Source organism: Miniopterus schreibersii (assembly GCF_964146895.1).
Source record: "Miniopterus schreibersii genome assembly, chromosome: 16".
Classification (NCBI taxonomy): Eukaryota; Metazoa; Chordata; class Mammalia; order Chiroptera; family Miniopteridae; genus Miniopterus; species Miniopterus schreibersii.
This window is the reverse complement of record NC_138116.1, coordinates 36834246-36861458: the sequence shown is the minus strand read 5'-3', so window position 1 is coordinate 36861458 and position 27213 is coordinate 36834246. Positions and strand designations below refer to the sequence as shown.

At 40.2% G+C, this 27213-nt stretch overlaps 1 protein-coding gene across 3 annotated transcripts in view; it reads left to right on the top strand.

The window, feature by feature from the left end:
• Positions 1-27213, top strand: part of MYH10 (myosin heavy chain 10) — a 131073-nt gene that overhangs the window by 3880 nt on the left and 99980 nt on the right. For all 3 annotated transcript variants that reach the window (XM_081161901.1, XM_081161902.1, XM_081161903.1), the window contains 3 exons: positions 2452-2827; positions 14943-15099; positions 25450-25477. In XM_081161901.1, the coding sequence (XP_081018027.1) occupies positions 2483-2827; positions 14943-15099; positions 25450-25477 (530 nt within the window). In that variant the 5' untranslated portion in view covers positions 2452-2482. Of the gene's footprint in view, positions 1-2451; positions 2828-14942; positions 15100-25449; positions 25478-27213 lie in introns of those variants that run through there.

The following is a 27213-nucleotide window of genomic DNA, read 5'->3' as shown; positions in this document are numbered from 1 at the left end:
TTTTAAATACATAATTTACTTTTTTTAAAAAAGACCTGCTCTAGAAATGATCTAAGCTATTCTAATATATAATCACCTGCTAAATTTAAGCATACCCAACGTAAAATTAAAGAAATGTGTGTGTGCCTACCGGCAGCAAGACAGTTTCCTAACTGTTGTATGGGATATACAGTTAATATCTAATAAGAGTAATTTGTTATCATATTTTGTCATAGTTGAATATTTTCACTTTTGATAGACTGCCCTTTAGGGAACATGTGTGTCTGATTGTCTCCAAATTCATCTGGCATAAGTCCCTAGAGGGGGGTCTTTTAAAACCATCCTTCAGACTGTACATGTGTCCATGAATGTTTTCTGTAAGAAGGCAAATGCAAATTTAGTTTAAAAACATGTTAGCAGTTTTATTTGTAGGAGTCTTAATGTTACATGTTTTGTGACTTTTTTTCATTTTGTTTTGTGATTTTTGTTTTATCCAAGTCCATTATCCTTTATACAGTAGCATAGTCTTTAAATATTGGTATGAATTATCTAGAACATTGGTTTTCAATGGTTGTTTTGTTTTGTTTTTACCTCAAATACCTGTTAGTAACAGTGGCTCACCGCGGCATCCAGAGAACTGTGTAGCAGTGATTCTCAAAGTGTGGTCCCAGGACCAGCAGCACCAGCATCATCTGGGAATTTGTTACAAATGCAAATTACTGGGCTCCACCTCAGATTTAACTAAACCAGAAACTCTGGGGATGGGGTCCAGCAGTCTATATTTTAATAAGCGTTGTAGGTGCTGCTGGTACACTTGCCAAAGTTTGAGAACCACGCTCTAGAGCATGGGTGTTCGCGATGCATTACATTGTAACAGATAAGTTCTGAAGAATCTTAGCTATTTGATTCTAGTAAATTCTTACTAGCAGTAAAAGGGGTAGGTAGTATCTGCACCTACTATCAGTGATTAATCTTTTAGGACACAGATCCCTTTAAGAATCTGAAGAAAGGCATGGGTGTTCTTTTAGAAAAGCATAGGCACACACACATGTGTAAAGTAAGTACAACATCTTTATACCATTTCAGCTTGAAATTTGTTTATGGACTCAAGGTTAAGAACCTCAACAACTTTGGACTACTTTATGGTTAACCTAACAGCCTTCTATCTTGCCTACAAAGAATCTCCATCATTTTGGGGGTCGGGAGAAGTAGGGAGGATTTGATAGAGCAAGAGTAGGTACTCAGTTGGCTTCTTGCATTGATTTGGATGAGTCATGGATGGCATCCATGCTTATCAAATTTGTAATAACCTAGAATTTGGAGTAATAACAGAAGTGTTTAATGATGGTATTGGATTCCAAAAAGATCTTTTCAAGGAGGAATTGATGAGTCACATCAGAAAGGTGAGTGGTGAATGTAAAATCTTGTCGTTTGATCCAAGAAGCCAATTGTACAAGTATAGGAGGGGAGATAACTTAGAGCAGCATGTATGGCACTTGGGCTGGCAGCTCATTATGAGCCAACAGTGAATGAGTAGAAATACACTAGTTAGGTCTTGAGATACATTAATTGTAAAAGTCACAAAAACAGCTTTCCCTAGTGTGGCCCTATGGTTGTTAATGGTTCCTTTTTCTTTGCTACTGGTGAGACTGTCTGGGATATTATGTTTGCTTCTGGGTCCCACACTCTAAAGGAACATATGCACATCGAGTCTGTTTAGAGGCAAGAGCTCAGGGTAGTGGAATGAGTCTTGACGAATGATGGAATGCTGAAGAGGAACAGGGAGTAGGAGCAGCTGCAGGAATGGGAGTGGAGACTTGAATAGCTACCACCACATACTTGAAAGACTGTCACGTGAAGCCGAGTTACGCTTGTCCTCTGTGGCCTTATTTGACCACATGAAGACCACATTGACCATAGATAAGCTATAGGGGCACTGACTTGGGGTATTTGTAAGGAAGAACTTGAGTCTGGGGGTAAAATGGGAAACTTATTTTAGACCTGATGCTTTACTCTTCTGGCAGTCCTCGTGTGTCTTGTAGCTTTATCCTGGTGGTCAGACTAATTTTGCAGCCACCCCATGGGCCTTTTATTAGGAATTTTTGTCTTCTGTTTCTTCATTCTCATTTCCCTTCTTAACTCTCTGTTTAATGTGTGGTGAGGGTGGAAGAAGATGAAGAGGGGAAAAGTCAAGCTGAAGCTTTGCTTCTCCCTTCCGCCTGTTTTTCAGCCCTCAGCGACTAAGGGCATGTCTTGAGTGGTCTTCAGACAACCAGAGTCATACTTTGTGGTCACCCTTGAAATTTACCTTGGAAACTCGGCTAGTGTGGCCATATAGAAGAATACCCCAGCTTCTTAATTCAGAGTTTGTTTTTTTACCAGAGGTCTTGTTTTAAGTTTCTTAGAAGAGTAAAGTTTGTAAATCATTTTCTACTTTTAAGTGTCTAACTTGACCCTCCTCTCTTTTCGTAGAGGCAATTGCTCTTGGATCCTTCTGTTTACAATGGCACAGAGAAGTGGACTTGAAGATCCAGAGAGGTATCTCTTTGTGGACAGGGCTGTCATCTACAACCCTGCCACACAGGCTGATTGGACGGCGAAAAAGCTAGTGTGGATTCCATCAGAACGCCATGGTTTTGAGGCAGCTAGTATCAAAGAGGAGCGGGGCGATGAGGTTATGGTGGAGTTGGCAGAGAACGGAAAGAAAGCGATGGTCAACAAAGATGATATCCAGAAGATGAACCCACCTAAGTTTTCCAAGGTGGAGGATATGGCAGAATTGACGTGCTTGAACGAAGCTTCTGTTTTACATAATCTGAAGGATCGTTACTATTCAGGACTCATCTATGTAAGTATTTCTCCAAATAATCATGTGAAGTGTGGTACCTGGGAGTTAATGTAAGTTATACATACTGTCATACTCAAATGAGACTGTGGCCTGTCCACACTCTCTGTTTAACATTGTTATTTCTGTTAAAGATAGTCTTTTGCTTTGCTTAAAAAAATTTTTTTATTAATTAAATATACTGAATGGTATGTGAAGACTTCTGTGGTGGTGCTCTGGAGTATAATAAGATGGGGGCAGCATGTGGTAGAAAGACCAGGGAGTTTACAATGGGACTAAGAGTTGCATTAACGATAGGATACAGACAGCGACTTGGTAGGAAATCCTGTGCGTATCCGGAATCGTAAAGTGGAGGGTCCACAGGCTTAGAAGTTTGAGTAAAGAGCAAGAACCAGCTCACTGTGGGCAGGGAAATGGGAAAGATGAGACTGAGGTTTTTAAGAGGAAACAATTCTGGGTGAGATTGAGGCTGGGTTGTCCTGTGGTTAGCAGTTGAGACTTATGTATGTTGCAGTCTCTGGCCATGTAAAAGTTACTGAAAATAGTAAGAGATAAGGAAGAGAAGAAAAGTGCCAGCCAGACACCGAAAAAGAGCGAGCCTGACAAAACAGGTGTGAAGGGATGGTAGATGCAGTTCAAAGAGTTAAAGAGGTGGTATAGATAGAACTTAGATGTAGAATGAAGTGGAGAGAAAAGTTGACATTGTAATGGTCTGAATTTACAAAATAATTTTATGCAAGAGGCGTGATACTGAAGCTCATACATAATTCACAACTTCAACAAATCAGAACTAGCTTTACCACAGGAATTAGTTTATTTAATGAATATTTACCGAGCACCTGCTGCAGGGGAGAGTGTGGGGGACAGACAGTTCCCTGCCTTCATGATACATCCTATAAGGAAATGAAAGGGGAGAGAGTAAATAGGAGACTTTCCACAGCAAGCCAGTGAAGGACTCTGAGAAGGTAGTAGCTGAGCTAGAATCTGACTGATAGGGAGCTAGCCATGGAACATCTGAGAAATGAATAGTTCATTCATGACCTTTGCCAGAGAAGTTTCAATCAAGCCTGATGGTCTGTATTTTTCCATCCCCCACTATGAGGTAGGATGGAAAGTAAGAGAGTAAGAGGCATCAGGGTTGGGAAGGTGGCTTGAGGAGAATGGGAAGGTTTGGAAAAGAAGAGAGGCCAGCCTGGCCGGGCGTGGCTCAGCGGTTGAGCATCCACCTGGCATCCAGGAAATCGAGGTTCGATTCCCAGTCAGGGCACATGCCAGGTTGCAGGCTCCATCCCTAGTCGGGGGTGTGCAGGAGGCAGCTGATCAATGACTCTCTCATCATTGATGTTTCTCTCTCTCCCTCTTCCTTCCTCTCTCTGAAATCAATAAAAATATATTTTTTTAAAAAAAGAGAGAGAGGCCAAAGAAATGATTGGAGTGTAGCATTGAGAATCCAGCTGAGACTGAATAACAGAATGTGTATAGTGATCACATTTTGTCTGGCTCTGTGGTTTTGCCACATTTTAGGCTTGCCCAGGTCTGTGAAGGCAGAGGAGCCTGTTCACTGCTAGTACAGTTCCTTTCTCTTCTCTCCCTTGTCAAACAAGTTGAGGGGGTTTGGAGTGAAGGTAATGGGAGTGGAGGAAGGAGAAAACTGGAAAACTAAGATTGTGGTCAGATCATAATGTTGACAACAAAGATTTGATCTGTTGGTCAATTTTGGATGACGCCTGCTGCAGTGACTTGTGAAAGGCTGGAAGTGTGAGGACACACGTAAAAGTCGTGGAGAACTGGAATGTGGAACGAAGCCAGACTCTTTCTGCCTGAGTCTTTACTTAGATTCCCCACATTGGACCCTGTAGGTTCCTGCAACCAGGAGAGAGAAGGGAAATAGAAAGGGGAAGGAGATTGTGGGTAAAAGAGAAGGGATAAAAAAAAGACATTTTATTTGTAGCTATGCTTTGTGATACTTCTACAACTTTGCAAGTCTCTTTTATTGAGTTTGAGTTTTTGCAAATTAAGTCAGGCACAACCTGAGTGAATTTCTGACTTTCCTTTCTAAGCATGCCCCCTTGGTCTTTACAGAAGGAAAATCTCAGTTTTTCTGAAAGTATTGAGCTCACAGCAGAAATGGGGGTTTGAAAGGATCATGTCTGCAATTAGTGGGATAGAGAAAGGGTTTCTACCTAAGATTCAAGTTGGAGCACTTGACTCTAAAGAAATCCTCTTAAGAGAATGGTGTGCGGATAGCCATGATTGCTAATGTTGTAGTCATTGTGTGTTGGGCTTTGGAATTAACCAGTCAGTTGAAATTGATCAATTGAGGTGCCAGGATATCAACAATCTAATAACTTGGGTAGGACCTTTTTGGGCATTTATATATATAAGATACACTGTATGTTTATTTAAATAAGTTGGTTATTCACAGGTTTAGTTTCCTTATATTTTCTTTGCATTTAATCTCTCTGACATACAACTTACCTTCTCATCCAGTGTTCATTTTTTTTCCTAATAAAACCACTTAAAAGCTGTGACTATCTCCCCTGGTATTGTTTGAGCTCACCTCACATGTTTTTATCTGTAGTATTTGTATTATTTAGTTCTAAATGTTTTCGAATTTCTATTATGATTTCTTCTTTAACCTAGGAACCGTTTGAAGGTATACTCTTAAAACTTCTAAATGTTGGTTTTTTAAGCTATCTTTTTATTATTTTTAAATTAATTGCATTGCAATCCATATAACATTCTTTGTTTTTGTTGAGACTTGCTTTATAAAGCACATTGACAGTTCTATATATGTTTGTAAAGAAGGTGTATTCTGTTATTATTGGGTATGGGGTTCTGTATATGGCCCTTGGATTAAGATTTTTAATTGTTTAAATCTTCTGTAGCCTTACTAATTTTTGTCTACTTGGTCTATCAACTAATAAGAAGTATCTTAAAATCTCCTAGTGTGCTTTATTAACTAAGTATAATATAATAATTATATTGTTGAGTTCTACCTGTTTATGAATTTTTATATAAATGAATCTTACATAGCCTTTTGTGTCTTAATTTTTTTTGCTCAGTATTACATTTTAAATATCATCCGTATTACTTTGTGTTGATGTAATTTAGTACTCAAAGTGTAGTCTGTAGACTCCTAGGATTTTTCCCAAGACTGCCAGGATCCGAGAGGTCAAAACTATTTTCTTGATTATACAAAGACGTTATTTGCCCTTTTCACTGTTGACATTGGTAGTGATGTCAGCAGTGAAAAGACAATGGTGGGGAAATCCGTTGACATGTTATCATGAATAAAGGCAGTGACCCCAAACTGTACCTAGTGGTCATTTTAATTCAGTTTTACTCAAGAATGTCTTTGATATAGCTCTCCCTCCTGGAGCACGCCCACACCTTTCTTCCCTCTCAGGCATGCATCTCCTAAACTCTAAGGGTCCCCATGAGACTTGGAACCAGGGGAGCAATGGGCAGCCGCAGCTTGTCCCGGGCTAACCCCCTGAACCTGTCTCAAGGCCCCCTTTTCTCTGACTTCCCAGGGAGCCATAGCAGCCCAGCCTAGGCTCCCTTGTTGCTTCTCCTACCTTAAGCCCTTCCTTGTTTCACTGTCCCCAGCTTGAATAAATGTACTCTCAAAATAATAATAAAAGAAGAATGACTTTGATAAAGCAGAGAAATAATTGATTTGATCAATTCTCAACCCTTGAGTACATGTCCTCTGAATGTTCCATGTGATGAGGTGGTAAGTATGCATTAAGCACTTCTGCAGTGTGTTGAACTATGGTGATTGCCCTGAGGAAAAGCGTGTAGTTATTTAATTGGCAAACTAAATTTGCTACTTTTCAAATAGAATACCATTTTTATTTTATAGAGTGACTGATAGATCAACTATGGTTACTTCCACTGCAGTATTTGGCAGACTTTTTTTTGGAAATAAACAAAGTGAGCCTTTCACTTTAAAGAAAACAACTGACTGTATTTGTTGTTAACACTAAATTTTGAGTTTTCACATGAGAACTTGGAGAAACTTGTATCTACCACTGTGAACTTTATCAATACTTAAAAACCTTTCTGATGTGATAGATGAATATGATTATGACATCGAATGCAATGTCATCGTTTGGAAGACTTGCATAATTCAGTGAACCAATGTTTTCCAAGTGATGTGCGTAGATGTTACAAAATAATGCATGGGTAAAAGATTTCACTCAACATGCAAGATAAGACAGTGGATTTCAATGAACACAGTATGAAGAGTTCATTGATAGGGTTTCAGAAGGTACATTGCCTCTGATCTTGAAGAAATTATCGCTTGTTGAATTTTGGTGTAGTATCAAAGAAGAATATCCACAATTACTTGAAAAAACTGTAAAACTACTTCTCCCTTTCTAACTATATATCTGTGAAAGGCTAATTTTCTTCATATACTTCAACCAAAACAAAATATCACAACAGATTAAATGTAGAAACAGATACGAAAATTGTGCCGTTTTCTATTAAGCCAGATAAGATTTGCAAAAATATGAAACAGTGCCACTCTTCTTTTGTTTTAGAAAATTTAGTTATTTTTTTATAAGAAATGTTACTTATATCAACATGTATTCATTGTTATTTAAAATGAATACATATACATTTTTAAAACTCAGTTATATAAAACAAAAGATACCATACAGCCTAGGTGTATAGTGGGCTGTAGCGTTTAGGTTTGTGTAAGTGCACTCTGTGATATTTGCACAAGGATGCAGTCGCTTAACACATTTCTTGGGTGTATCCTCATTAAGTGGCCACGACTGTACTGTTAACCTGTTATCCTAAAAATAAAGGCCAAAGTGAGAGGAAACAAGCATTTCTGTTGAGATGAAAAAAGAATAGTTTTTGGAAAGCACTGACTTAGGCAAAAGCCTAGATAGTATTCCCATTAGGAGACAAAGGCAAGGGGCATTTATGAGAAAGGGAAGGGGAACAATCGCATCAATAGGCGGAAGGCATTTCTATAGGTGCAGATAAGCTAACTAGTGACTCTAATTCTAAAAAATGTTTTTTCATTTTCAGTTCAGTAGTCATCAGTCTAGTAGTCATAATATCAGATTTCTTGTTATCTCTGCAAACAATTGTTTGAGATACAGTGCTGGTTATTTTGCCCTGTTGTAACATTCCAAAGGGTTGAGGCAGGAGACCTGCAAGGCAGTTCCTCTGGGATGTAGCTCTGACTCCATTTTAAAGTGGCTCTGTTTTTATTGTATTTTTACAGTGCTTTCTGTGGGTTTAATTTTTTCATTCTCTAATTTTTGAGATGGATACTTAGATCACTGATTTTTATTTTTTTTTAGCTAGTCATTTTCTAATATGTACTTTAAAGGCTATACATTTCATTCTAAGGTACAAGCTTTGGCAGTATTCTACAAGTTTTAATATGTTGTGGTTTTATTGTCATTCAGTTCAAAATAATGAGGATCTCTTCATTGCTTCCACGGGTTATTTAAAAGTAAATTGCTTAAATCCCCAAACATAAGGGGATTTTTAGGTTTATTCTGTTATTTCTGATATAGTCCTCTCCTGGTCAGAGATACCCTGAATGGTTTGAGTCCTTTGAAATTTGTTAGACTTGCTGTGTGGTCCATCATGTGATCAGTTTGGATAAGAGGTCATTGTGCCCTTGAAAAACGTATGCTGCAGTTATTGGGTGCACTGTCTCTTACGTGTGCAGTGTCGTTCAATCTTATACATTCTCATGGTTTTTAATTTTTATCTGCTTGTTCCTTAATTACTGTTGAAATCTTTGTTTCTCTTTTTAGTTCTGTCAATTTTTGCTACATACCGTTGAAGTTATTTTATCACATATGTACAAATGTAGGATTTTTATATCTTTCTGATGAATCATCATATCTTCTTTTTTAGTAACGCAACTTTGACAGTTTCTCGATTGGGCCTCAGAGCACTTGAATTCCACTTACTCCTCTCTCGCAAAGTTAGGTGCCACTATATTTTAATCCTCTGTATTTAAAAACCCACAGGATTCTTATTCCTTCTTAGTCAGTGTCCACTTAGTTTTATTCGTTTACTTTCTATTACTTTCATTTTTTTCTACATCTCTTATCTTCTGTCTTTCTTTCAGAAATGGTCTCTTTATTTGTCTGACAGTGTATGTGTTTCATCTTCATTTTTGAAGTTCTCTTTCCCCCTGGATTTAGAATTCCAAGCTGGCAATTATTTCCTTTCAGCATTATGAAGATACCATTGCACTGTGCTCTCCCTTCCATCTTTTTTTCTGTTGAGAATTCAGCTTATAGTGTATATTGCTATTTCTTTGGAAAGTGATCTTTTTTTGTTGTTTCTAAAATTTTCTCTTTGCCTTTAGCTTTCAGCAGTTCTACTCAGATGTGCTTAGGTGAAGTTTTGGTGGTGTTTTTTTTAAACATATTCTGGTTGGGATTTGTAGCATTTTTGAATCTGTGGCTTGATGCCTTTTGTTAGTTCTGGAAAATTCTTAGCCTTTATACCTTCAGATATGCTTCTGCTCCATTCTCTCTTTTCTTCTTCTTGGAATCAGATACCTCGTATTTCAGGCCTTTTCATCATGTCCCATTTATTTCTCCCACTCTTCAGTCTGGATATTTGCTTCTAATTAAAATGTCAACTAACTCTTCAGCTGTATCTAATTTGCTGTTAAACACATCCGTTGGATTCTTAATATCAGTTACTCTTGTTTTTCAGTTTTAGAATTTTCATTTGAATTTTCTTCTAATAGTTTCCAGTTCTCTGTCAGAATTCTCAATCATGTCTTAATTATTTGAACGTCTTATTATGCAAGGTAATAATACAAGGCAATAAAAATAGACTCACAGGGGATCCAGATTTTGTCTTGTATTTTAGTCATAACTGTTGCCTTACATGCCGGTTATTGTATATAAGAAATTGTGAAGGTAACTGAGGGGTCTGGGTGGCAGTCAGCTCATTCCAGAACTCTTTGGACAGGTAGGCTAAGGGGTCTGGGATGGTAGACCGGTCAGTGGTTGCCATCCTTCCCAGGTAGGCTGCAGGCTGGTCTGTCTCCAGCAATCATACTCTTAGGCTATAGCCGGCAGGGTCCCAACTGAAAGCCCTGGGTATTTACCCTCCTCCTGAGTTGCCCAAACTTGATTTTGTTCTCCTAGCTTTGCATTCTGCTGAAAGCGCTGCTCAGCTTCTTGCTTCTCAGCAACAGTTTTTGGGATTTGTGAGTATTATCTGCCTAAAAAAGAAAGAACAATACTTCTGTATCATAAAATATTCAGCCACCTTTCAGATTTTCCTGATGTCTCATAAATGTTTATTATAGTTGGCCTGTCCAAATCAGGATCCGAACAAGGTCAATGTATGTATTGTGTAATTGGTGGTTATGTCTCTTCTAATCTATGTGTTTCCTCTATTACTATTATTATTATTATTGTCATCAGAAGGAACAAGGTCAGTTGTGCTGTAGAATTTCCCGTATTTTGGCTTTTGTTGATTGCATCCCAGCGGTGCTTCCTGTACAGTGGTAATTGTTGCCAGAGGCTTGATCAGGTGCGGGGTCAGGAGGCCTGGGCGTGTCTCACTGTGTGATGTTGAGATTGACTGGTGAGTGAGTCGTGGGTCAGTTTGGATTTCGGCGGCCCTATTCCATGCATTGGGAGTGTCTTCATCTGCCACTCACCTAAGGGTTTTAGCAGCCAGTGGTGAGCACTGTCCAGATCTGTTATTTCATTAGGGGCTGCAAAACGGTGCCAGCCTAATGCCACCACTCCTTTGCTTATTGGCTTGATGCATTCTTTTTAACTCAATATATATATCTTTCCTCCCAGACGCACACAGTTTTCTAGTTTACTTTTTATTCTTTTTACATAGCCTTTTCCCCCCAAAAGGAAAGATAATAATTAATATTTTAGTTATCCTTTCTCTTCTCTCCATGTTCATCCGTCCTCTAAGTATTTTTATTATTTTACATTGGTTCTCTTTTCTTTAAGAAGGACGCCCTCTGAGAATGTGTCCGTTCTATCACTTGATTTCCTGATAGCCAATTGGCCATTTTTTCTCCACTATGGATTTTAATTTTTTTGTTAATTTCAGGTTATTCCTTACAGTCTTTCCTTGCCTTAGTCACCTCTTTGTGGCTTGTGTGATGCTCCCGGTTCAGTCCCCTGTTCCTGACCCCGCTCCTGATTCTGCTCCATTTCACTGACATCTACACCTGCGTCCGTTTCCTAGTTCTCTAGTCCTCTAACCTATGAAATAATGTGTACACTGTCCCTGTTTTCTTCTTAAACAGAGGCCTGACACTGAAAGGATAGGTAGAATTCCCCAGTACAAGATAGGAGGTGGGCATTCCTGGCAGAGTGATCAGCATAGAGAGAAGGCTGGAGGCATAAAGCAGCATAGCCTGTTTGAAAAATTGCTAAGTTTTCTTGTAAATATTTTTATATTTCTCTTATATGTATAATGTTACTCGGTGTCTTAAAGGCTTTGCACACTTACCCCTCAAGCCTTTGCAGTTCTTCAGATTTTTCACATGGCTGGAAATTCAGTATTTCCAGCTGCTCACTAGGCATTCTGCTGGCCTCACCTATTACAATGAATCCTGCTCTAACATACTGCAGTCTCAAATGTTAAAAGGGGATTCATTATTTTTCCCACAAATCAAATTATTTTTCTTGTCCAACAATAACTTTTCCAGTCTCTAAAGCTTGCAAACCTTAGAGTCTTTAACTTGTATCTTAAGTGGGTTTTCTCTATTCAGAGTTACTGAGTACTGTTGGGTCTCCGTCCAGCTTCCTCCGTGACTCATCCCCTCTCGGTTCTGTATTGCGTTTCTCTCCTCTAGGCTGCTGTCTGCCAGGACTGTTCCAGCAGCCTCCATTTCCTGCTTCTCACCTCTTGCCCTTCACTCTATTTTCCACATGGCTGCCAGATTTATACTTTTTCAAAAATGCGTCTGTTTTTCCATCACTCGTCTCTGCTGATCCTCTAGTTCCTGATCGCCTGCAGAGGACAGCATCTAAATTGTTCATTTTGACCTTCTGGGCTCATGTCTCTCACATTCCATGGTACAGACAGTCTTCAGCTAGACTGGACTTGTCACTCTGCCTTGGGTATATCCCCCAACCAAATTTTATGCTCTTACTATTTTAATAGGGATTCCTTTATCCCTTCTTTTGACCTAATAGTCTTTAAAAAGAACATCAAAGACCATCTAGGTTTGACTTTTTGTACCTAGTCTTATAGTTTCTGATAGGATTGCCATCACTTTCAGTGCCTAGGGCTAGTGTGTTCTGCTTCAGTAGAGTGTCTCTAAAATTTCTATAAATTTTTCTCTTTGTGCCATTCTCTTTTCAGTGCCATATATTGTGTCTTGTTTGTTTACTGTATACTTACTGTCTTCATGTCTAGAATGTATGTTTCTTGAAGGTGCTTGATATCTTGTGTATGTCTTTATTTATTTTTTATTTATTTATATATATATCTTTATTGATTTCAGAGAGAGGAAAGGAGAGGGAGAGAGAGACAGACAGAAACATCAATGACAAGAGAGTCACTGGGGATCGAGCCCTTAGCCCAGGCATGTGCCCTGACTGGGAATCAAACCTTGATCTCCTGGATCCTAGGTCGATGCTCAACCACTGAGCCATGCCTGGCAGGGCTGTATGTCTTTTTTTTTAAAAAAAACTTTAAAGCATATCTTTATTTGATGTTAGAGAGGAAGGGGGAGAGAAACATCAATTTGTTGTTCCACTTATTTATGCATTCATTGGTTGATTCTTATATGTTCCCTGACTGGGGATTGAACCCACAACATTGGTTCATTGGACAACACTCCAACCAACTGAGCTACCCAGCCAGGGTTTGTGTGTTTTTAAATAGTTTGGTGGGATTTCATTTGAATTTTAAGGTCTCAAAGGAATTATTTTAACATATTGCCCTCCATGTGCCTTTGGTGAAAGACAAAAGCGATACAGTATCAGTTCAGTTAACAGTTATGCAGGGGTTCAACATTTGAGCTAATTTTCTAGATAGAAGTTACCTCTTTATGCGCTTAAATTTAATATTTCCACTTAGACGTTTATTACTGTCCCTCTTTGGCAAGCACAGGCTACAGATGATTATTTAACCTTGTTTTTTTTGATGACTTAATCATATTTGTGAGACTTACTCATTTTTGTAATACTAGTCCTCAGAAAAGTACTCAACACATGGTAGACACATGTTGGAATTATTTCTGATTAAAAATGTCATTGTTGTAATTTGTTACCATGTCATATATATAGAATGTATGTTTCTGGGAGGTGGTTTTTGTTTTGGCCAGTCTCTAATTATTTGCCTCTTAGAAAAGTGAAGTACAGAATCTAGCTTCATGATAGACTGTGATCTGATTTTTGAATGAAAAAGTGAGGTTGTATATTTAAATATTCACTAAGATGTAGAGTTATGAGTTAACTTTACTGTATGTATATAAATAAAACTCAGTAACAAATTAAAATATTCAGATTGGCTCTCCTCAGCTTTCTCACCCTTAATACAATCTTTTTTTTCTTTTTTTTTAATTGTCTCTCAATGCCTTTTTGTCATATGGGTGGCAGAGAGAGGCTGGACTAGTTAGATGAGAGACTTGATTTGGGAGAAAGAGCCAAGTTGGTGGTGTGAGAAGCCCAGGAGTTAGCCAGGGTTGTCTGAGCTGTGTGCTGTACTGTGAGAAAGCCAGCAGTCCGAAGACCTAAGTGGTCAGCAAGGGAGGGGCAAGTAATTACTCGGGCTCAGGCAGGGGCGCACGTCCCTCTGGTGGGTGAGCTGTGAGGCAGGCAGCCCAGGTCGGTGGCCTTTGGGCAGGGGCTGTTGGCCTCCTGCCCTCTCCACACCTCTGATCACCGTAAGGGAGGGCATTCCATGTGTAGAGCCTACAGTTGTGAGTTAAGGAAAGAGAACAGCCACAGAGAGTTCTGATCACTTAACAGCCTCCCTTGGCTGGATTTCCGTCTCTTGTTTTAGCTTTACTAACTGCGGCGTTCAGACGGAGCAGTCTCTAGAGTGCCTTCTGGCGGCAGCTGCCAAGGGTTTCAGCCCTTCCGAGCGCGCCTGCTGGCTGGAGCCTCCCGTAGCGCTCCCCGGGGAGGCTGGCCCCGGCAGTGCCCTCGCCTTTGGGTTTGGTCTACCCCAGTCACCTTAAATAAAAGGTCTGCCTCATAACGCCACTGAGTGTCCTTTCCAAGTACCTCAGTCCTTGGAGGGCTGACTGGAGCATCTGGCAGCAATCCTAACTGCTCTTGTTTTTCTGTAATTCCCAGGGTCAGTTTTGCAGATTATTCTCAGAAATCATTCCATGTGAATTAAAAAAAACAAAGTCAAGTGCTCATAGTATCAGTTCTGAGTACTAATTAATGTATTGATCAGGAAAGGTCTGTGCCTTCTAGACTAATGGCTCTTAAAAATTATTGAGGGACCCCCAAGAGATTTTGTTTATGTGGGTTATGTTTATTGATATTTACTGTATTAGAAATCAAAGCAAAATTTAAAATTATCAATTCATTTAAAAATAATAAGCCATTTATTTAAATAAATTCACTTATATATAACAAGTTAATATATCTAGCTTGAATTATTTTTTCTGAAAAAAATACGTTTTCCTAAAAGAAAAATTAGAAGAGTGAAAAGGTTACATTTTTGTAAATCTCTTTAATAATCGCCTTTTCAGATCATTGTGGATATTTTTCTTTGATAGTATACCCAAACCTAAATGATGCTTTCTTAATGACTAGTTGTAGTGTAGAACCTGAAACTCCGTTAATGAACTTTTCATATCTAGTACTCTCAGGAAAGAATGAGTATGAAAAGACAGATGACATTGTTTGAATCTTATAGTAGTCCTGTGATGTCACAAAGCATATATTATTTACATTTTATAGATGAAAGGATTGAATCCAGGAGAGGGCCACTTAAGACTCTCTCTGTGGCAGAACTACTTGTGATTTGGGATTGCCTATCATGGGCTAGATTTAATTTGGAGGACAAGATTAATTATCCAAAGGATAAAGTCCCCCTGTTCAAATTGCGGTGTGATTTCTGTTTGTCCAACATATGCATTATTTTAAACACTATTTTATTTTTATTCTAGACGTATTCTGGACTCTTCTGTGTAGTGATAAATCCTTACAAGAATCTTCCGATTTACTCTGAGAATATTATTGAAATGTACAGAGGGAAGAAACGTCACGAGATGCCTCCACATATCTATGCTATATCTGAGTCTGCCTACAGATGCATGCTTCAAGGTAACTGGAAATGTTTGAATACAAAATGCTTAGAAGTTCTCAAGTGTAGTTAGGTATTTTATTAGATGCTATAATCTTTTCAAAAAAGATTAAAAATTAAAGTAATAAATGTTTATTGTAAAAAATTATGAATTCTTAAGATTAAAATGGGTAAAATGACCTTTTTTATAGGAAGCTGGTATGTTTGTTGCATCATAAATACTCCATGTTAATTTTTATGTTAAAAACATCTAGTCTTTATATACACTTGATCACCACCACAAGCCAGTAGACGCAAAGCTGTGTTGTGTTAGGGCTTTAAACCAACAGGAAGAACAATAGACAAGGTGAATGCTTCATTGGGGAAAGAAAGCTTATAAAATATTTCTAATTTAAATGCATGTAAAAGAGACAGCAGAGGCTAAAAAGTATGTGTTGAGCTGGTTGATTTTGATTGTTTTCTTTATAAATTTGAAGAGTCATTCATTTGAATCATGGCTTTAGACACAGTGGTTTATGGAGGGACATGTTTTTAAAAAACCAAAATGTCACAGTTTTGAATGCACTTAGCATTGCTCAGAAAGACTCCATTATACATGGGATCTGCTAGCGCTATGAGAAGTCTGTAACTCCTCTATCTCCTTTTATTTTTTTAAAATAAATTCTATAAGATATATTAAAATCTTTCAGTTCTTATAAAGTAGTTCCATGATCATGGATATGCTCCATCCACCTATCATGAAAGTTTATAGGTCCTGAAAAGGCTGTCTTGGTGACTGGGTCTGAAGGGTAGTATGAGGGAATTAATAAATTATAATACCCATTTCCTCCTTCATGTTTTATTTGGATACTTTTATGTACCAGGTCCTCTGAGGCAAATAGGAAGTACTTCAAGACTAGAATAGTGTCATCAATTGGTAAGGACAGGTTCAATACCCAAAATCAGCTTAGGTTTAAGAGATTATATTGAATAACCTTTCAGAGCCAAAGAATACTAAGAATGTCTATGGCAGTGATAAATTGCTACTAGATAATGGAGAAAGAGAAACTGTCAGCTTCTTTGTTTTTGGTTTTGTTTCTCTATTAAGAATAATCTTGCCCGGCTGGGTGTGGCTGGGTGTGGGTAGGTTGAGCATCTACCTATGATTCAGGCGATGGAGGTTTGATTCCTGGTCAGGGCACATGCCAGGTTGTGGGCTTGATCCAGGGGGAGGGGGCATGCAGCAGGCAGCCGATCAGTGACTCTCTCATCACTGATGTTTCTCTCTCTCTCTCTCTCTCTCTCTCTCTCCCCTCCTCTCCCCCTCTCCCTTTCTCTCTCTCTGAAATTAATAAAAATATGTTTTTTAACAAAGAATAATCTTTATGTGCAGAAAAGCATGTGTATGAATGAGCAAACTTTGCCTTATGTGGGAGAAGAGACTGGAGAAAGTACACTCCTTCTGTAATTGAACCCATCATTCTCATCTAAACAAGTACATCCCTACAATGGAGATTGCGGACCCTCTGGTCTTTGAAGTATATGGAGGGGGAGTTTCCAGAAGGCTGGGGTGGGCTCACGTATAATTCTAGTTTTTAAAAGGGAAGAAGCTCCATACACCTGCCAGGAAAGATTCTAGACTCTGTTGTTAAGTCTAAAAACAACATGAGAATATTCACATTGCTTTAGCTTAGTAGGAAGGGAAATACAGTAGTGAGTGTAAACAGAGAATTAGGGCTTCTACTTGGCATCCCGTAGTCTGCCATGACATCAGTGGCTGTAGGCTGAAAAGTTGTGCTTGAAGTGCTGTTAATGATTCAGGTTGGTCAGTGTGCACACTGGGCTTGGGCCCTTTCCAACATCTTTATCAATATAAAGATGTGGGATGCATGCCCATAAAATTTGTAGATGACACAAAACTGGGAGGGAAAATAAATACATTTGATGAAAAGAAATAGAATTTTAAAAATACATTGACAGGTGGAATGGGGAATTAGATCTAACAAAATAGTTAACGAGGACAGATGTGCATGTCCCAGCCAGGCAGGAGCGAGATGTGGCTCTCTGACTGCAGGAGGCCTGAGGCTGCTACCCTGGGATCCTGGGAGTAGGGGGCTTGGCTGTCCTCACCTTTCAATAAAGCTGTTGGTGTAAAGAAAAATGAAGACGATGTAGCTTATCAGTACATCATAGTATTATTAATACCATCATTAATGTTAGATGAACATTTATTGAATATTACTGTGTGCTAGGCACTGAGCGGATTGCTTTGTGTGTATTATTTAATCCACAGCAACAATCCTGTAAAGTAAATAGTATTACTTATCCCTATTGGGGCACAAAAAGTTAAAAACATAACCAAGAAAATGTAAATAGTAAGAGGTATGAGCTAGGATTCAAAACCAAGGTAATGTGAGGCATTCTTATCTACAAAGAAACTTCCATGTGAAAGTTAAAAAGAATTACTGTAGTTGATAGTTTTGATTACATAATAATTTAAAAACTGATACACAAAATTTAAAAAACACACACATTAAACAATTCTGTTGTATTCCATTCTGTAAGTAGGGCCTACCTGCTGATGTACTATGTACACAACACAGTTGGGTTGAGACATCCACTAGGGTAGTCAGTTGCACGTGCAGTGGCTAATGAAACTCAAACTACCTTCCAGTGCTGACCAACCTATGTTTTCAATTACAAACATGAGCAAGTAGCTAAATGTAACTGGGCCTATAAAGAGGATCTCTAGCTAGAGAGAGTATCGTGCAGAAGGTTCAGAGCATATGGTCCCACCGAACAGTTTGTCTGTTTAATGCAAAAACAGAAGAGAGCGTAATTCTTTTCTGAAGTTTGAATTCTAGGGAGTATTGTATCAATAAAATGCTCAATGAGTAATTTGTTGAATGAATGAATGAAAGTAAAGTTCTTAGACATAAACTTTATTACAAAAACGACTAGTTTTTGTTAGATTTATACCTGAATATAATATATATACTTTAATAAGAACTAAGCATGGAACTTAAAATTTTTTAATTTCCAATTCTTCACTGTAAATGTATAGAAGTATTTTTTAAATATACAGTATATTGACATTGTATTTTGGGACGTGACAAAACTCACTCTAGAAGATTGTTTGAGATTTCCTGTGTACATAATCACGTCCTCTGTAAATAGAGACATTGTTATTTCCTCCTCTCTATTTCTGTGCTTTTAATTATTTTTCTTGCCTTGTGATGTTGAATAGGTATGGTAAGAACAAACATCCTTGCCTGTTCCTGATCTTAGTAGGACAGCATTCAGTTTTTTTACCGTTGAGGATGTTATCAACTAAAGGCTTTTTTGTTTGTTTGTTTAGTCATGAATGGATGTTGAATTTTATCAAGTGCTTTTTCAACATCTATTCAGGTGTTCTATAAAGGTGTTCCTTTTAGTCTGTTGATGCCGTGAGTTAGATTGTTTGCCTTTTGGATGTTGAGCTAACCTTGCATTTCCAGGGTAAACACCCTTTGCTCGTCATGTGTGTTATCCTTTTTATATATTGTTGGATTTGATCTGCCAACATTTTGTTAAGACTTTTTGTGCAAAAAAAAAAAAAAAAAAAGACTTTTTGTGCCCTTTTTTATGGAGAGATATTTGTATGTCATTTTCTTTTATTATAATGTCTTTTTCTGATTTTAATATCAGGGTAAAGCTTATCTTTTAGAATGTTTTTTCCTCTTCAGTTTTTCTGAAGAGTTTGTATAGAATTGGTATTATTTCCTTAAATGTTTTTTAGAATTCACCAGTGAAGCTATGTTTTCTTTATGGGAAGGTTTTTAATTAGAAATTGAATTTATTTTTTTTACTGAGAGATAATTGGCATATATTAGTTTCACCAATTCAGTTTCTTTAATATATATAGGACTATTCAGGTTATTATTTCTTCTTGAGTGAGCTTTAATAGTTTATGTCTTTCAAGAAATTATCCCTTTCATCTTAGTTGTCAAATTTTTTGACATAAAGTGGTTCCTAATATTTCCATATTATCCTTTGAGTACCTGGGATCTGTAGTGGTGTTGCCTTTCATATTTCAGGTATTGGTAATTGATGTCTTTTTCCTGATCAGTTTGGCTAGAAGTATATCAATTTCATTGACTTTTCTCAAAGAACTAAAATTTGGTTTCCCCTGGGGTCCCTCTCGTTTCTGTTTCTTATTTCATTGATTTCTTTATCATTTCCTCCCTTCTGCTTACTTTGGGTTGGATTTGCTCTTGTCTAGTTCTTAAAGTAAGAGCTGAAGTCATTGATTTGAAACCATTTTCGCTGTTGAAAATATGATTTAATTTGTCATGGATTTATTGAATGTCTCCATAAGTGGTATGTGATTTAGGGGAGGTGCTTTGGAAAATATGAGTTATTAGATGAGTCCTTAGTCTTCAGAAGGCTATTTGCATTTTTGAAATTAAAATTGTTTCCCTTAAATATCAATATAAGGCTGTGTCTGGCCACGTTTATAGGTTTTTCAAGATCATTGTGTTAACTACTGTAGTGCTGAAGTTGGTCCTTGAAGGATGCAGAGAATTGAGTGGAGCAGAAAGGAGGAGTAGGAGTGGTACAGTCATAGCTGGAGAGAATCTTGGAGGTTATGAAGCCCCTCCCCTTGTTGTACTGATAGTGAGACTGAGGACCAAAGTCAGGCAGATGAACAACGAGAATAGACAAGTCTCACTAGGAGAGTTGTTTGGTTTTGGTTTTGGTTGGGTGGGGGGTGAGAAGCATGGGGAATGAAGTAGGGAGCAGATTTGAAGGGTAGGTTGTGGCTGTGTAGGCCTCAAATCTCAGACAGTGGTACTAGCATGTACAGATGCAGGAAGAAAGCCATTCTGAATGAATTAAGGGGCAATTTAATATTGGTTAATTTTTTTGTTTCAATTTCTTTAAGTCTGTAAACCAGTTCACAAAAGCCATAAAAAAGCTTGGTGTAATGGAATTCTATAGAAATCGCTCAGACCAGAAGAATTTAGGGGTCTGACTGTTCATATTTAGGGTGAATAAGTGAAGACTTGTTAAAATCTAGTTTTATAGGTAAAAAAGTTGAAACCAGCAAGGAATCAAGGCCTCGTTTATAGACACATTAGTCAGTTTGAGGCAGAGCTGGAACGAGAACAGAAGATTCCAGTTCCCACTGTTTTGCCAGTGCCCAGCATGGTCCCTAGGGCTGAATTTCTCTCAGCAGACCTAAGGGTAGCTGTTAATTCTGGGAATAAAGAAATAAGACAGTTTCTGATCTCAGGCAGCACATTCTACTGGGCAGGCAGTTGGCAGTATTGTTTGCCTAACTCAAAAATATGGCTCAGAAAAGGAAACTGAGGACTCTGAGGGAGAGGACACGTGGAGACATCCAAGTAGTTGTGGATCTGGGCGGAGCATGTGGAAGAAAGGATATGGTGTGGCCCCTGGGAAACTGAATGGACAAAGGAGGCAGACACCGTGTACTGGTGTTGCCGGAGGAATTAGTGGGCCAGATTTCCCAGACACGAGTGGGCATGAGGTTCTTGGGGTACCACTGAAATAAGCATTTTCAGAAGCCCCCACAGGAGAATGAGATGTGGTAAAAGGCTTTATTTGTGTGGAGTTAATTTCCTCGGGTTGCAGTGTCCCAGGCCCCTTAACCCAGTCCTGAAAAAAGTGCTGCTGGGGTTCCAGTAGAGCCAGAAGGAGGGCCAGTGTCCAGAGCTTCCGTTCCATGTTTCAGCAAGGTCCAGTTCAGCATTCAGGCTAATTAAAGTCCATCAGTCCCTGTGTGGAGCCCACATGGCTCACGGCAGAGGAGCATGCTCCCTGCAGCAGGAGTCACAGGACTGTAAGCAAGCAAGAGAGCTAAGAGCTAACAATAAAAACCAAGAGAGCACGCTCCTTTGTTCAGAAGTTTAAATATTCAGGTTTTGCACCCTTGAAGTGGCCATGCCTATTCTGGCCAATTACCTGTTCCCGGGTGTGATTGACAGACAGGTAAGCACCTTCCCATGTCACTCAGACCTCATTGGGCATGCACTTAACTGCCTCTGTTCAGTTCCTTTCCCCATCATTTAGTGGGAACAGACTTGGAAAATGTTAACTGTGCAGCTTCTGGCAAAGCTATATAAATGGCATGCCTATATTATCTAGTCTTCCCCTTCCTCAATTCCTGTTAAATAATAACCAGATTATTACAATGGTATCACTATGAAAGCTGCCTATAGCAACCAGAAGGAAGACAAAACTGGTAGGAGCTACAGGCTTACCTTGTTTTATTGCACTTTGTTGTGCTTCACAGATGTTGCATATTTTTGCAAATTGAAGGCAAGACCTTCCACCAGCAAAAAGATTAAGACTTGCTTAATTGCAATACTCAGTTTATTTTTTATTTATTTATTTTTTTAAATTTATCTTTATTGTTGAAAGTATTACAGGAGTCCCATTTTCCCCCCAATTGACCCCCTCCTCTTGACTCCCATCCCCTCCCCAGGCCTTCACCCTGTTATTGACTGTGTCCGTGGGTTATGCATATATGCATATAACTTCTTTGGTTAATCTCTTCCCACCCTCCACCCCCCTTCCCTCTTTCCTCTGATATATGATCTGCTGTTGCATGTGTCAGTGTCTCTGGCTCTATATAGTTCATCAGATTCTTTTGTTCATTAGTTTCTTCTTAAAGAAGACCCTTCAACATTTCATGTAGTGCTGGTCTGGTGGTGATGAACTCCTTTAGCTTTTTCTTATCTGTGAAGCTCTCTATCTGACCTTCAATTCTAAATGATAGCTTTGCTGGGTAGAGCAATCTTGGTTGTAGTTCCATGTTTTTCATCACTTTGAATATTTCTTGCCACTCCCTTCTGGCCTGCAAGGTTTCTGTTGAGGAATCAGCTGACAGTCATATGGGTGCTCCCTTCTAGGTAACTAATTGTTTTCCTCTTGCTGCTTTTAAGATTCTCTCTTTGTCTTTAACCTTTGGCATTTTAATTATGATGTGTGTTGCTGTGGCATCATTGGGTTCCTCTTGTTTGGGACCCTCTGTGCTTCCTGGACTTGTAAGTCTGTTTCTTTCCCCAGGTAGGAGAAGTTTTCCATCATTATTTTTTCAAATAGGTTTTCAATTTCTTGCTCTCTTTCTTCTCCTTCTGGCATCTCAATAATACAAATGTTGGGCCTCTTGAAGTTGTCCCAAGAAGCTTCTTATGCTATCTTCATATTTCTGGATTCTTTTTTCTTTTTGCTCTTCTGGTTGGGTGTTTTTTGTTTCCTCATGTTCCAAATTGCTGATTTGATTCTCAGCATCCTCTACGCTACTGTTGATTCCCTGTAAATTATTCTTCATTTCAGTTCGTGTAGCCTTCATTTCTAATTGGTACTTTATTAGGTCATCGATGGTCTCAGTTATTTTCTTAATAATATGATTGAGCATCCTTAAAAACAAAATTCTGAACTCTGTATCTGTTAGCTTGCTTGGATTTATTTCATTTAGTTCCTCTTCTAGAGATTTCTCCTGTTCTTTCCTTTGTGACATGTTTCTTTGCCTCCACATTTTAGCTGCTTCCAAGTGTTTGTTTCTATGTATTAGGTAGAGCTGCTGTGTCTCCTGGAATTTGTAGAGTGGCTTTGTGTAGTCGGTATCTTGTGGCGTCCAGTGGTTCAGCCTCCCCAGTCACCTTAGCTGGGCCTTCTAGGTGCTCCCCTGTGTGGGCTGTGTGCTCTGTCCTGTTGTAGTTGAGCCTTGGTTGCTGTTGGCATCACTGGGAGTAACTCACCCCCCAGCCAATCAGCTATGAGAACCAGTTGCAACTACAGCCAAAGAGCTGCTGTGCTGGAGACACCCCTGTGAAGCAGGATTTACTTCAGTGGGGCTTTGGTATTCACCAAGTGGGCCCCTTGAGTGTCACTCGTGGATGTAGTAGGATTGTAATCCAGTGTGGTTGAGTCTAACCACCAAGTGCACTGTCTCTGGGGCCTCCCGGGAGGCGCAAAGTCAGCCTGTGCCAGTGCCTTGCCCAGGGCCACCCAGCATGAGCTACACAGCAAACCGTAGTTGGCTGCTACTTGTGCTGGGCTTGGCGTTGTCCAGGAGAGGCCAAGCTATGAGCCAGTGCAGGCTGCCGCTAGTGCCAGGCCTGGGGCCACTTATCAAGCAGTATGGGGCCCGCTGCTGCTTGTTTGAGAGATTTTAGGAAAGTCCTAAGCATGAGGCTGGAGAGGCCACTTGCACAGAAAAGCCCCTGGAAATGGCCTGGATGAGCTGCAGGTGGGGAGGGGCGGGGCCTCCGGGAATCACCGGGGCGGGGCCAAAGGTGTGAGTCAGGTGCGGGTGATTCAAATATGGCGCCTGCCTGCCGGCTGTGTGCGGGGAGGACTCGCCAAAGGAGCCATCGCCTCTGCCAGCCCTTCTGCCTGGGAGGAATCCGCCCCTCCACCTCTCGCCCCAACTTCAGGCAGGTTAGTTCCTCCCCGAGTGTCCCAGGTCCTTTCAGGCTGCTGCCCGGCGCTGGGCTCAGAGGGAGCGTCCGAGTGAGTCCGTGCGCGGGCCGTTTAAGAGGAGCTGCTGGGGCTCCCGCAGCCTCTGCAACCCTCAGGGACAGTCCCCGCTGGTTTCACAGCCCTAAGGTGTAGGGACTTCTCTTCCTGGCCCTGGAGCCCTGGGCTGGGGGCCTGTTGTGGGGCTGGGACCCCTCACTCCTCTGGGAAACCTCCACCGCCGAGATGTCCCTCTGGTGTTTAACCCGCGGCACCTGGTGTGGGCCTGTGGCGAGTCTCCAATTCAGCCCCGATCTGCCGGCGTCCCCGGCCTTCCTACCGGTCTCGGTGCTGCTTCAGTTCCCTGGTTGTGGGGCTTCTGTTCAGCTGGATTTCGGGAGGCTCTGAGTGACGGTGGTTCTGTATTTTGGTTGTAATTTTGATGTGGTTGCGGGAGGCGGCGGTGCAGCTGTTACCTACCCGCCATCTTATGTCCTCCAATACTCACTTTATTGTAGTGGTCTGGAACAGACCACAGTATCTCTGAGGCGTGCCTGTATTAGGAATTAAATTGGGCTTAAGGTGCCAGGCAGTGATATAATTCAGTTTATACATAGAATATATGAATGAATTTGCCTATTTTGCTAATCTAGCGGTCCCTCGGTTTTCGAATGTGATCGTTCCGAAGACCGTTCAACTTTTGAAACGTTCAAAAACCGAGGGATCAACGGCCGACAGCTAGGCCTCCGGATCTTGCCCGCGCATGTTTGACTTCTGAAGCGTGTTCAAAAACCGAAGCATTTACTCCCGGGTTTACAGTACTCGTAAACCAAAATGTTCGTCAACGGAGATGTTTGAAAACTGAGGTACTACTGTATATGAAAAGAGTATGACTTAGTGAATTAACTATTTCTCCTTCACAGTATTTATTTATGTGTGAACTGTGAGATGCTCATGGGCACCTGATGAGGGAAAGCAAGCCCAGCATAAGGGAGTGACAAGAAAGCTACCTGGGCCAGGCCCCATGACCTTCCGAAGCAATGGCGAGCTTGGTTAGTAGAGTTGAGAACAGAGGCGCTAGAGGCAAACCGAGCTGGTTCTCACCCTTCAGGAGCTGTGTGACTTGGGAGGATTACCTGACCTCAGGGAACATTTCTCATCTGTAAAATAGAGATGGTGATGCTTGTAAGTGACTGGAAATTCTACATCCTACACTGGTGGTTTTGTCCACACATAGATGTGGATTTGAGTTTCACCTTCTTGTTTAAAAAATTGAGTTGAATACTTGAATCATTAATCACTTTAAAATCATGTTGGATTTTTCCCTTGTGCTTGCTTTCCTTATTTTTGGTATTATAACATTTTGACTTGAGACAGTGGCTAAACTTCATGTAGATGTTTATCCACCTTCAGCCTTCTTTTCTACTCAGGGATTGCTGCTCGCTTGTTTCTCCTGTAAATCACATTAGTACTGGTTGTTGGTATTCTTGAAGCCATTCTGAAAGGCATTGGTTTTCCAAACGTGGCCCTGCCTCAGAATTGCCTAGGGAATTTATTTAAAGCTGGATTTTTCAATCCCTAAAGCCCCTTAAAATGACTTAGCAAAGGTGGAGTTCCAGGAAGTACATGGTTATAAAACTGCCCAGCTGAACTTGATAAGCAGAAGGGTCTGAGAATTAAGGTTGGTAAGCATATAAAGTCTTTTAAGCCTGGCTTGTAATTTTCTCCCAGAGAATTTGTTGAAAGAATAAGTGAACTTGACTGGATTTGGGACGATAGAATAGGGTTGGAGAAGTGTTAATGTGACCTGAGAGGCATACAGTTACTACTATTTTATAGGCTATTACTCTAACTTTATTATATCAAATATTTTAAAAACCAGGCAAATGATCATTTTCTCTTTTGTTTGTTTTGTTTTCTAGATCGTGAGGATCAGTCAATTCTTTGCACGTAAGTAAATGTTGAATGTTTAGATTCATTTTATTCTATTGGAAAGTAAAGCAACTAATTTCTTTGCATGGAGGGGAGGGGGTAGAGTGGTAATTTTTAAGAGTTTGATGTAAACCTTGTAGTTACTGTTTTAAGACTAAGATTGTATAAATTGCTTAAATTTGGTATTGCTGTTTGGTTGTCAAACTGGGCTTTTCGCACTAACATTTCATAATGTCAGTCTTTGCAATGTACGTCTTTAGTTTGTATGTACAAATGTTGATCTACTAAACATTTCAGTAATTTATCCATGTTAGCCAATAGACATTATTGATTATTATGTGCCTTGTGTACTGTGTGCTAAGTACCAGAGACTCAAGATTGAATAAAACAGTATCCACAGAAGGAAATGATTAGATTTGCATCCTAGATAGACCACTTTGGCTGTAGTGTGGAAAATGAGTTGGAGGAGTTAAAATAGGAGGAGCAATACAGAGACTGGCTGATCCGTCATCCAGGCAAGAGTAGGTGGTAACTTGAGGTAGAGGAGTGGCCACGAACCTAGAGGAAAGTGGATGAATTTCAGTGGTGTTCAGCTCAGGAGACAGACGCTCCAGGACCTGGTGATTTATACGCCTAAGAAAGAGGAGCTGAGAGAGGTGGGGTTGCGATGATTTCCGGATGTTTCCTGACATGGGAAGCTGGGAGGAAGAACAGATTTGGGGCGGAAGATAATGAGTTTGGTTGAGGACACACTGACTTTGAGGTGCCCATGGCTCCTCTAAGTGGAGCTGTCCATTCGGCCATTGGATATGTGGATGCAGAGTTCAGGAGAGGGAGAGAGAGCGAAGCCAGAAACGCAGATCTGATGAGCCAGCAGCCTGGGTGCTGATGGAGAGTGAGTGAGACGCCTCAGAAGAGTGTGTTCAGCGAGGAGGCTGGGTATGCAGTCCTGAGGAAAAGCGACATTTAAGGGCCAGGCAGAGGACAAGGAACTGCAGAGACAGCTAAAACGGCCCACTGTAGGGGCATGAGGAGGGCAAGGGGATTTGGCGACACAGCAGCCAAGGGGATGGAGATGTTTCAAGAAAGAGGGAATGGTCAGCATGTTACCAGATGCTGCTGAGACGGAGCGAGATGTACAGAAACTTGTGCGTAGGATGTAGCAGTAGAGAGCAGCAGGTGGTGGCAGTGGACTGGCAAGGAAGGTGGAAGCCAGATCGCAGTTAAGAAATGAAGGGGAAGTGAAAAAGTTTTTAAAAACATCAAAAAGCCATTTTCAAATGGTTTGAGAAAGTGAAAACAGCAGTATAGGCGCACCTTGAAGACACTGCCTGTGCAGTTACAGGCCGCCCCCGTGAGTCGAGGCACGATCTTTTTCCTTGTGGAGGGTCTTGCCTTCAGCTTGTAAGGAATCTCAACACCAGTGAAGCGCAGGAAAGTTACGTGCAATAAACAAGGTCTGCCTTTAATGGAATAGGGAGAGAATGTTTGTTGCTGTCATTGGTGGTGTTTTTAATGTGGGAGACATTAAATGCTGGTGAGAGGGAGATGGGGATAGGAAGGAGAGAACTGAGGGAGTGAGGAGGGCGATGAGATCCAGAGCACAGGTCTGGGGGTCTGGGCTGGGTTGGGGACGTGGGACAAGTGACTCCTCTACAGGTCAGGGAGGCCAAGAGGTCCTGATGTGGGTAAGTAGGAGTGGGGAGGCTGGGAACTGAAAAAGTTATCTGTTTCTCTCTCCCATGAAGTGTAGA